The sequence below is a fragment of the Corvus cornix genome, chromosome 2 (assembly GCF_000738735.6).
Source record: "Corvus cornix cornix isolate S_Up_H32 chromosome 2, ASM73873v5, whole genome shotgun sequence".
In the NCBI taxonomy this organism is placed as follows: domain Eukaryota; kingdom Metazoa; phylum Chordata; class Aves; order Passeriformes; family Corvidae; genus Corvus; species Corvus cornix.
Window position 1 is genome coordinate 121,369,684 of NC_046333.1, and position 11,067 is coordinate 121,380,750.

The 11,067-nt window shown below is 43.9% G+C and overlaps 1 protein-coding gene and 1 long non-coding RNA gene across 2 annotated transcripts; one reads left to right on the forward strand and one right to left on the reverse strand.

Moving 5' to 3' along the window:
* The first annotated feature begins 291 nt into the window (after window positions 1–291).
* LOC120409814 lies at window positions 292–8,616 on the forward strand. The gene is made up of 4 exons (XR_005601612.1): window positions 292–658; window positions 792–1,006; window positions 5,774–6,027; window positions 6,134–8,616. It is a non-coding gene; the product is annotated as an uncharacterized LOC120409814 (long non-coding RNA).
* MSC (musculin) lies at window positions 7,648–10,019 on the reverse strand. The gene is given in 4 exon segments (XM_039550132.1): window positions 7,648–8,687; window positions 9,439–9,629; window positions 9,632–9,760; window positions 9,763–10,019. Coding segments are annotated over 4 exon segments (603 nt in total). The 5' UTR covers window positions 9,959–10,019; the 3' UTR covers window positions 7,648–8,600.
* Window positions 10,020–11,067: the final 1,048 nt, after the last annotated feature.

The window sequence follows — 11,067 nt, forward strand, 5'->3', positions numbered from 1 at the left end:
CAAGCCTGACAGAGTTCGGAAAGCCTTTGGACAATGCTCTCAAGCACGTGCAGGGCCGGGAGCCGGACTTGATGATCCTTGTGGGTCCCTTCCCACGCAGCTTACCCTGTGATTCTGCGATTCCGTGGCTCTGTGATCCCAACGCCGCTCCGGACGTGCACCTCGGCGCGGCGGCCACCGGGTGGCGCCCGTGCCCCGCCTGCGGGGCCGATCCCGCCGGATCCCGGCGCCTCCCGGCCGAGCGGGCCCCGGCTCCCCGCCCGCCTGCCCGGTGCCGCGGGAGCGCCCGCAGGAGGAGCGAGGGGGCAGCAGGGGCCCGGGGAAGCGCCTCTGGCACGCCTTGGGAGGTAGCGGAGCCCGGGGCGAAGGCGGCACTCTCGAACACTAAAATGGGACGGGTGCTGCCCAGTGCCAAGAAAGGAGGTGCCCGCTCTGCACAAGGTGCAGAGGACTCCTAGTATGGGATGCTGATGCTCCTTTACTAAATAAAGCAGTGCTTGGGAGTGAGTGAACAAGCTCGCAAGATGACGGTTGGACTTGGTGATATTAAAGGTCCTTTCCGACCCTAATGATTCTATCATTCTATGATTCTAAGAGGCCTAACTAGATAACCTTCCTCTAGTCCTTTCTGTAGATTTATTTAAATATTTTTGAAGTGGTGAGTATGCTCATCCCCCCTGAAATGTGTCCATACCCATCATAGCCCTTTCGGCTGTATCTGCAGGCTCTTTACAAATCAGTTTTTCTCTTTGTTTCACCTGAATTTTTTTCCTCTTGCTCATGTCTCCCAGCCAGCTGCCAGTTCTCCAGGAGTCACCTCGGAAGAGAGCCAGGCACATGTCTCAATGACAGAGAGGAAACACTTGTGCCAGTCAGAGATGCTGAAGGCCACCCGGGGCTGTCTCCTCACCATCATTCAGAGGCACACTTTAATATCACCAGAGTTTGGGAACTGTGTCTTTCTGGAGCTGTAGGTATCCAAAGTGGCTGCTGTCAGGAAAATTCTGTAAGTCATAATTTGTCTATTCTGTCTTAAATGTTGAAGAAAAAAGAGCTTTTTTGGCTTTACAATAATGACAGTGTAAAGGCATACCTGAGAAGTGAAAAAAAAAGGTTTTATTTCATAATTGTTACTTGAGATATACACTGAAAACCTGGAAGAGGAAATAGGGATTGTTATGTTGCTTTGGTGCCTCATGTACAATGACACTTTAGTGTTAAACTACACTCAGAAGAAAAATTATCTGCTGTCTTTCAATCCACTGCTAGACTTGCCACTGTCTTGCACACTGGGGCATATATTACAAGGAAGATGGTCATAAAACCTTAAATCACTCACCTATTTTGCTCAGGGAAGTGGTGGAATCACCATTCCTGGAAGCGTTCAAAAAACCATATATATGTGGCACTTGGGGATACAGTTTAGTGGTGAACATGGCAGTGGTGGGTTAGTGGTTGGACTCAATGGTCTTAGAGGTCTTTTACAGTCCTAAGGATTCTATTCAGCTTCAGCAGTCGGATCTACCCTGTAATGTCAGGATTTCCATTCATTTCGCTCTGATGTTTGGTAGCATCCTGATCAGATGCTGAAGATTAAAACTTCTTGGTGACAGATACATAAGAATGAAGGGATGCATGGTCTTCTCTGCCTAGAAGAACTTAAAACAGAGAAAAGTCCAAACCAAATATAAAACACAGGAGGTTCTGTGAACTAGAGACTTCATTTGAAATACAGAGGTTATGTGTAAGGTACTAAGTAGCATGAAGGGCTGTTCTACAAAGACTGTCCTCTGGTTGTGAGGTCACCTGCCCTGGGCTAGTTTGTGTGCATACTGCTTATGACTGTGCACTCTCAATCTTCAGAATAAGGTGACTTCATGTAAACCGTATGTTGTGAATGATCCCTATCCACTGCTGACTCACAAACTATGTCTTGGCAGTGCTTGGGAGAATGGCATGTGTCCCATACCTAAACCACAAACCATGCAGGGACCTCTCCAACCATGCAACAGCACAAACACTGAAGCATCTTGATACCATTACTTTTTAACTTGTGACATCTCCATGGGGCAGGTTTAGTGTAGGCTACGGTACAAATCATAATATGCTTACATGTATATTGTGTATTTCAGCTCAGGAGCCTAGCTGCAGTCCCTTTGCACAGGGAGCATGGGAGTGGGGATTCTCAAACGTCAGTCATCCTTGGCATCTGTTCCAAAACTTGAAGTGGTGATCAAAGGGATAATAGTTTTGGAAGTGGTGTTAGCTTATGGTAATTCTCTCGTACAAACTTTGGATATCCCCAGTTGATACAGTACGAACAGGTCATGGAGGTAACTGGTGCGTTTTACTTAGGGTAGGGAAGGCAAAACCAGGGTGGTTCCAACCACATTGGGGCTATTTCTATCCTAGAAGGAGGATTTTTGTTTAGTTTATTAAGCCTAGTGAACAAAGATGTTTATGACATAATTTGCATCACAGGTTTAGGAAGAATTACACAAAATGGAAAAGAGAACTGAAATTTTTGTTCCCTGAGATAAAGGTTGGGCTGTATCATAGGATGAGCAGACACCACAAACCAGGTTGCTATTAGAAACAGATTGGTATCAGGTCCTGTGGTTACAAGTGAGAAATAATCTTCAAAGCATATGTATGACACATAGTTACACCTCAGCCAAGATAAGATGGCTAAGGACTGTCTTTCAAAAGAGTTTTCAGTTCATGCTTCATAACATCACTGTCATGCTGTTAAACATTTAAGCTTGTAATCCAAATATCTGTACAGACAGCGGAATTTCATACATTTATCTCCATGTACCTCCAGTGGACCCTTCATTTTTAATGGATGAAGACAAATTTATTCTTGAGGAGAGGTTCCTTTTTATGGTCTGCTTGTACATTTTGCTTGGTTAGGTTCTGTCTCCAGTTACTTCTGTGAACAGGACTTCACCATTTTGGCAGTTTATTTTTAACCTAGGGGTCTTACAGAAAATCATTCAATTTTCTCTTTGGTTTTTTCCCCCCTCTTTTTCCCATGTGAAAATACTGTTTACTCAATCCTTCCCCAAACACCACAAGTTTTGCTCTTTTTCCTATGAAAAGGGCAAGAATTGGGCACAGCCCAAATGAATGTGATGTGTGTTTTTCCTGTGTTGAAATTTAATTGTGATTCTGGGGTTTGAGCGCCCCAGAGGTCTTCCTGCATACACAGGGTGACCTTTTATAACCTCCACAGATATACGGAGCTATCCTAATAGGCCTTACAAGTCTCAAGCATATCCATACATAGCATGAAAATGTCACACGCAGGAATATAAGACTTTTTCAGGACTTCAAATCACCTGCCTAGTAAATAGCAATGAATTGCTCTCTTTTATTTGTCCCCTTTGAAGAGGACAAAATTCAAAGAATACAGTAATTGCTTGTGCTGTTCCAATCCCAATTTTCTATGAATAGTCATGTCTGCATTTACCTCTTATCTTTTACTGACTATGGGACTTAAGGTGCTAATGATATAGCTTCTGCCATCACAGCAACTTGGAATTAAAATTAAAAAGTGATCCATTCATTTTTGGATTACCATCCATTTATCTTATTCTTGTTGTTTCTGTGAAAATTCCTATAAGATAAAGTTGCTGTTTTCCATGCCCTTCATACATACTGTGCTCACTTCACAGACCTTCGTAAACGCTTACACAGTGATACAATTCTTTGCTATTCTCATGACTTTCTGTCCCAGATGCCGAGCAGTCTGTTTGCTTGGATTGGGGTTATGTTTTTGTAAATATTCTGACTCACAGCTCTGCCTGCTTTGTTGTCATAGAGAACTGTTCTTGTCACATTCTGAATTATTTTTAATCCTGGAAATGTGAATTCTTTTTAACAATTCCACCACAATGAAAAGATAGAGTGGTTTCCTTTGCTTGCTAAATTCCAGTCACATCGAGGAAGTTCTCAGTTTTGCTTGATTTGTAGGGTACATAACGATATTAATCCTTTCAGCTGTCTTAACTTTTGTAGGAATTCTAACTCTAGTAAGATTCTCACATGCTGCATTCTAACTAAGGCAGTTTTAGTAATTTTTTACTAATTTGCATTTACACATTTTTCAGAGCCAAGGAAAATACTGAGACCCATTCCTTCTTAGTGCCTGAATTGTAACCAGCCTGCACTGTGATAGCATAAGTCTCTGCATAATGTAGCAACTCATCCCAATGCCCTCTCGTCAGAGTATAATAAAACTTTAGATGTAGGCATTTAGGGTCTGCAAGACAGCTCAGCATCTGTCCTCTGTGCATGGAAGAAAATATCTGTGTACACGTCTTTCAGCTGGAGTGGAGTGTGATAAATTCTGCCCAGTGGTAGAACTTAATTCTTAGGTATAATTGCTGTTAATCTTGGTGAGAACCTGCACTGCCATATCAAGTGCAAATTCACTATTACATAGAATTAGTTACTTGTGGAGAAGTGACTATTGCTGAGGAGAATGGACAGCTTTACATGTTATTTCATCCAAATAATATATGCATTATTTGCTTATAAGGTTACTATAAGCTTGTATTGTTGGGTGGCTCTAAATCCCCCTTCTCCCTTCTTTTTAGCTTCCTTGGTTCATATAAAGTTCAGAAATTTAAACCTGCCTATGTTCTTCCCAACATTAGATATTTAACTAAAACATTTGATATTTAACAGAATGATGCAGTCGGTCCTCTTAGGGTCCTTTTAGAGTCAATAAAGAAAGACAGAACAACTTTCAGATACTTATTGAGATCTTAAAATTAATTTATTCAACTCCCTCTTTCACCTGGGAGACCCCTATGGCAACCGTACTGCTTACATTTACTGCTTACACCTTTACTTAGCCAAAAAAAATAAAATTTTTAGTCAGAATCCTTAGATTGTCTGAGACTTCTTTTAATAGTACATGTATAAAGGTACTAAGATGGAAAAGTATGGCTTAGGTATTTTTTATATGCAAACTATGTTTCTTTTGCTCAGAATTGTTAACATTTTCAGTATGAGAGACATATTTTCCTTGTGTAAGCAAACACATGCATTGGAAAGGAATGGTTTCATGATGGAGGCTAATCATCTGCTCCATCAGATTCCCACACAGAATAGAGACAAAACAAAGTTCCACACAACATTTGTATTAATCTAAAATCATAAAAATATTGTTGGGAACCAAGTGTTCCTCTTTATATATGGACTGTTTGCCCTGAAAATCAATGCAGGTATTCTGCCAGTCAGATATCACATGAAGCAGGTTTTGGCTGAATATCAGTTGCAGGTGATTTGGCATTTTATTTGTAAAACAGCTTCAGCGAGATCTGCTTAAGGGTTAATCAAGAAGGGTTCATCTTTTACCTTGTGCAAGGAATATTAATATAACCAAAAGTCATCAAGCATAAACTTGCCACGTCTAATAAAAATGTATGTGTTTCTTACTTTCTGTGCTTGTGAATTGTAAATATGTGAGGTAGTTCTTCTTTTTAAGTCTCCCTTCCACACACCTCTATAACAACAAAATGAAATTAATTTACTAAATCTAAAACAAATGAAATTAATTTACTTTATCAGGTTGGCAAAAACTTAATTTAAAATAAAAAAGAGGAAGACCTTTATTATCTTTCAGTGGAATCCGTTAATGCTTAAAAATAGCATTTTAGAATGTTTTGTTCACCTCATTCAGATAAAGAACTGATATGACTTTCATCTGACTTTAAAAAATGTTTCAAAACTGAATGCATGTATTTTTGGTGTGTCTTTATAGGTGAGGAATGCCAGAATATATGACCTACCTGTCATTTCCCTGCAAAGACAGCAGCCTTCATCTCAGGACAAACCCACAGGGAACCTGTTCAATTACCTGATCTTTTTCTTAATCACATAATGCCTCTTACTGAGACAGAAGAAGATTAATTTACTTTTTAAAAACAATATTTATGAACCCAAGGATTAAAATTAATGATTTGAAATAACAGCTCCTTATTGGAGGAATCCAAACATCCCTAATTGCTGTATTAAGTAAGTATACACTAATACATATATCTCTATCTAGAGATATATGAAAAGAGAAAAAACTGAGTCTTGTACAACATTCAGTATCTAGAAGCTGTCATTTTCTCTCCAGATTTTGACCTGAAATGTCACCTGTGGCCGCTGTTTGCTTCTGTTCTAAAACCACTGATGGTCTGTTACTGTAACAAATGCAGTAAGTGCATTCATTGCTTTACAAAGAAAGTATTCCTATATATTATGCAGCCACAAAGAAAAATGTACTTGAGAGCATGTAGTATGGTGCATGGATGGAAGCAATCCCGTGTTTTTCTTCATGTCACACTCCTCACCCCCAATTTTGATCTACTGTATTTGCTTAACATAACCACTTCATATTTGGGCATATACACTGAACATTTTTTTTCCATCACTCTGCATGGACCTTTCTATAAGGTTTAAAGTTCTCCAGCTTTCCTTGTTTTTCTGATCTCCTGGAGTTGTTAACCAATTACAGCTGGGATCAAGGCCAAAACCAGCTAAGTATCACAACCGAGATTATCTCAAGTGGTACCTTAGTTAAACTGCTGAATAATCTTTTCTTTAGGGTTCAGATAAACATTCGTTGAGTTTTCTCATACCTTATGCCTTCCTAAAGGGCCTTCATTTTTTTCTTTTTTATGTTCTTTTCTCTTTATAAAGCTTCCTAGAGGAAGTGAGGTGGAGTCCCACCTCTGCTACATTAACTGCAAATTAGGATAGCCCTCTTCCTTCACAGACTTTCTCTGGAAAAAAAAAGGAAGATAAATTATATTATGGTTTCTGTACAGCTTGCCCCCAAATCACTAAAAGTAACAATTTCAGCAGATCCTGGACTGTGCTTTCATTTTATTTTGCAGTGACTCTGGATTATTTTACCTTTCACAAGAAGAAAAGCAGTTTTCTGCAGTTCACCTACTTACAGGACACTACCAATAGTCAGACTTGGTCTTCTATGCAGTATTTCAAACCAGAAATCCATGACATAGGATGACCTGACAACAGGTCAGGTAAATAGGTTAAACTGTTTCTTGTTAAACAAATATTTCTTTCTCCTCAATGCATATATGAGGAAGAGGTGGCTTTTTCTTCTCTAAAGCAATTCAGTTTTCTCCCTTACTGTGAGTTAACTGCTGATACAATATTTTGAGAAAAAGAAAATCTTATCTCAGGAGTTTCAGTCTTAAAACAGGAAAATTTTGTTCTCAACTAGGAAAACTCATCCAATTTTCCCACTGCAAAAATACAGATAAAAGCAAAACACATTACAGAAGGAAATGTAAAATGACAAAGAACAGCAAAAGGAGCTATAACACTATATGACATTGATTTCTTAACCTACATTTATTTATTCTTCTGCTTCACAGAAGAGAATATTACAGAGCATTCCATAAGTTGTTAAAACTTGGCCATCCCTGCTGATTGATATAGTACTGTACCTCGAATGAATTGTTTGGGGTGAAAGTGTTCTTATCTGACTCTGTTGATGGAGATGTATCTGCTCTCAAGAGATGGGAAGATAATTGTGTTTACAAAAGTGGGTTTAAAGAACATGCATTACAGAGACACTCACGTATGGATGCAGCCACACACTATCACAGTACCAGTGAGTCATTGTAACCAAGCTTTTAATGTCATTTATAAAAAAATAGAGTTATTTACATTTGCAACTTATTTGATGGCATCCTCTTTTGTTACAATGTTTGAAACCGTGAAGAAATGACACACTAACTCATTTGAGAGCAAACTTTTCAATGATAAGCATAACAGTACAGGAAAAATATTTAAAACACTGTGAATTCTTGTTATTTTGCAGCATCATACAAACACATTCTTTACAACACATGCACCCTGGGCTTACAGTAAGCAGAATTCCCTTCCAGATTAAGGCACAGAAACTCCCCCATATTTCTAGGGACAGTCCCACATTCTTACACGTGGCATTTCAAGACATAACCAAAGGAATTACTATAATTCCAGTGAGTGGTAGCAGAATGTGTCCACTCACACATTTTAAGAAAACTCTGGTCAAAGGGACCAAAAGAAAAAAAGTATGACTAATTGCATAGTTGCAGTAAACCATATCCATGAATACAAAAGCCATCAAAATATATTATAAATCTATCTGACTTTCAAAGCTACTTTAAAATACTGTTTTGCTTTACAATACAAATAACACTGTTTGGGGTTAGTTTGTAGAATTGTATTTTGGTCCATGCTGTTAATTCTATATCATTATATTCCTCTTCCATTAGTTTAAAAGCCTCAGAACAGCAGGTCCTCAGGCAGTGGTAAGAATGATGAAGCCAAGTCTTAGACTTCAGCTGCTGCAGTCAGTTCATAAAAACTATCATTTCAACCGCCTCCATTCTTTACTGCTTTAAATAATCTGCCCTCAAAACACTAAGGGGAAAGAATGATGAGGGATGCAGATTTAACACTGTTAGAGATGGGGGTTTGCCCCATCTTCTAGTCCTGAGACGATAAGTCACAGCTCTTAAAAATATCCAACCCATTAAAAAAAAAAGATCAACAACAATAAAAAAATCTCCAATTTAGTCTGACTATGCAGTAGTTCCACATAATCGGCTGGCAGTAGAAACTTCTTTGGTGTCAGAGTCAGGTCTTCCTGAAACCACAAACGGCCAAGTCTGTAAGCAAAAAAAAAAAGGTATTTCATATTAAAAGAAAGTTTATCCTTGTATGAAACTGAAGCTTTATTACTGATAGATGTCTAACTCTGGTTCAGTTGCAAACACGTCATCATGTTTTAGTCCCTGTGGGAAGCACAGAGAGAGCTGAGTTCCTCTAACAAATATTTTCATTACGTTTTTCATTATAATTAAATGCTCCACAGAAGGTCTGCAATGGTTAGCAACAGTGTTCTCATCCAGACTGCAACGTTTCTCTTGCTTTGAAACTCTTTGCACCATTTAATAAATAAAAAGCATATAAACTATTCCAAAACAATCACTCTGCTGTATATAAGAAAACGTTTTACCCCTGTGACAAGCATCGGGCGTTTAATTCTGTACCGATGAACTCATGACGCTATGCTTGTGCTGCAGGCCAGCCCGCAGACCGAGTTACTCCTTTTTCGGACACTAAGCTTGCCTAATGCCCGAGGAATGTAATCTTTAGGGTCCCCTATTCCGACTCCCCAGGACTGACACACCCGCCATCACCGAAGCCCAAGCGCGGCCCTGGAGTCGCCCACGGTGCGAGGGCCACCGGGGATTCGCGGAGCAGCCAGGGCCGCCCCGCAGCTTCTTCCAGGGCGGGCACGGCCTGAGCGCTGCCACCCTGCCCGGGGCACCGGCCCTGCGGGGCTGCCCCGAGCGCCGCCCGGGGGTTCCCCCGCGGGTGCCTCTCGCCGCATCCCGCCCGCCCCCCGCGCCGTACCAGGTTGACGGGATGGACGTAGCCATTCTCGTAGCGGTCCTCCTGCAGGAGCTGCCGGAGGTGGGCGATGTAGCTGGACGCCAGGCGCAGCGTGTCCAGCTTGGAGAGCTTGGTGTCGGGCGGCACCCAGGGCAGGCTCGTCTTCAGCCGGGAGAACGCCTTGCTCAGCACCCGCATCCGCGCCCGCTCCGCGCGTTGGCCGCGTTGCGCTGGGACTGCTTCCCCTCGGGCGGCGGCCCCCGCGGCCCCGACGCCGCCTTCTTGCCCCCGGGGCCGCCGCCCCGCGCCCGTTTCCTCTTGCAGCCACTGCCCGCCGGCCCGCCGAGCAGCTGCCCTCGCCGTCCTCTTCCTCCTCTTCTTCCTCCTCTTCCTCCTCCTCCGCCGCCGAGGAGTTGTCCCCCGAGGGGTAGAGCTCGCCGCGGGGCTGGCGCTTGGCCGGCGGCGGCGGGTAGTCCAGCTGCAGCGCCCGCAGGTCCATCTCGGGCAGCTCCTCCGCCTCGCTGCCGGAGCCCGTGGACATGGCCCCGGGCGGGCGGCGGGGAGGCGGGCAGCGCGGCAGGCAGGCGGGGGCGGACGGCCGAGCCGAGTCGGCCCAGAGCGGGGCGGCCCCGCCGCGGAGAGTCCGTGCCGGGGCGGGGGCGCGGGGGGGCGCGGAGGGGGGATGCGCCCCTTGACAGCGCTATATATCGGGTGTCCGCGGAGCGAACCATCTGCCGGGCGGAGGGGAGGAGAGGGGCGCGGGGCGGGGGTCGGGCCCGGCGGAGCCCCCAGCCGGGGGCGGTGCCTCTCCGCGCTGGCCCGCGGTCCGCGGCGGGGCTGGTGCGGCGGTACGCAGAGTCAGACCCCTGTGTGGGAGCACACACGCACGCGTGTAGGGGTGCACAGACACGCGGGATGTCTCCGTGTGTGTGTGTGCTCTTGGGAGTCACTCCTTTCCCACTGGACAGACCTCTCTTCTCGCCCCGGAGGACGCAAAATACCACCAGGGCTGATCCCGCCAGTGTTTTTGAGGGGGGGAGCGCACCTCTCCCTGTGTCTAAATGCTGCTCCCAGCCCACCTACACTCGCTCTTTCTCTTGCCTTTCCTTCGAGGGCATGGGATTTTCCCAATGTAGGAGCCCGCTTACGGCCGAGTGGTGCGGCAGGACGGGACCCCAACCCGCTGGGCTCTTCCCCTGCCTGCACAGCTTCGGGAAGCGGCTGTGCGGTCCCGGTGCACCCGCCGGGGCGAGCAGAGGCAGCAGGAGATGCGGCACTCGAGGCTGGGTGTGCGGTGTATGGGGAGCAATGCAAAAAGTCGCTGGGAACGTGCGTACTGTGGTTTGATAGTGTCCTTAATTTGGGGTGAACCTCCAGACAGTAGCGAGTGAGTATTTGTCTGAGGGTTTCTCCCTCCTCAGAGAAATGAATTAAAACCCATTTAACTGGGCTATGTACACCTGTCACAGAGCAAATTAAACGAGACAGCTTTTCAAGCTGTTCACTGGCTTTTTAAACAAGTTCCGTAGTACAACTTTTATTATAGAGTCCACGGGTGAGTGGAGGACCCCGCATCCAATGGAAATGCTGACATATAAATTCAAGAGGTATAAATGAAAAAAAAAAATAATAAAAAATCGACCATCAGCT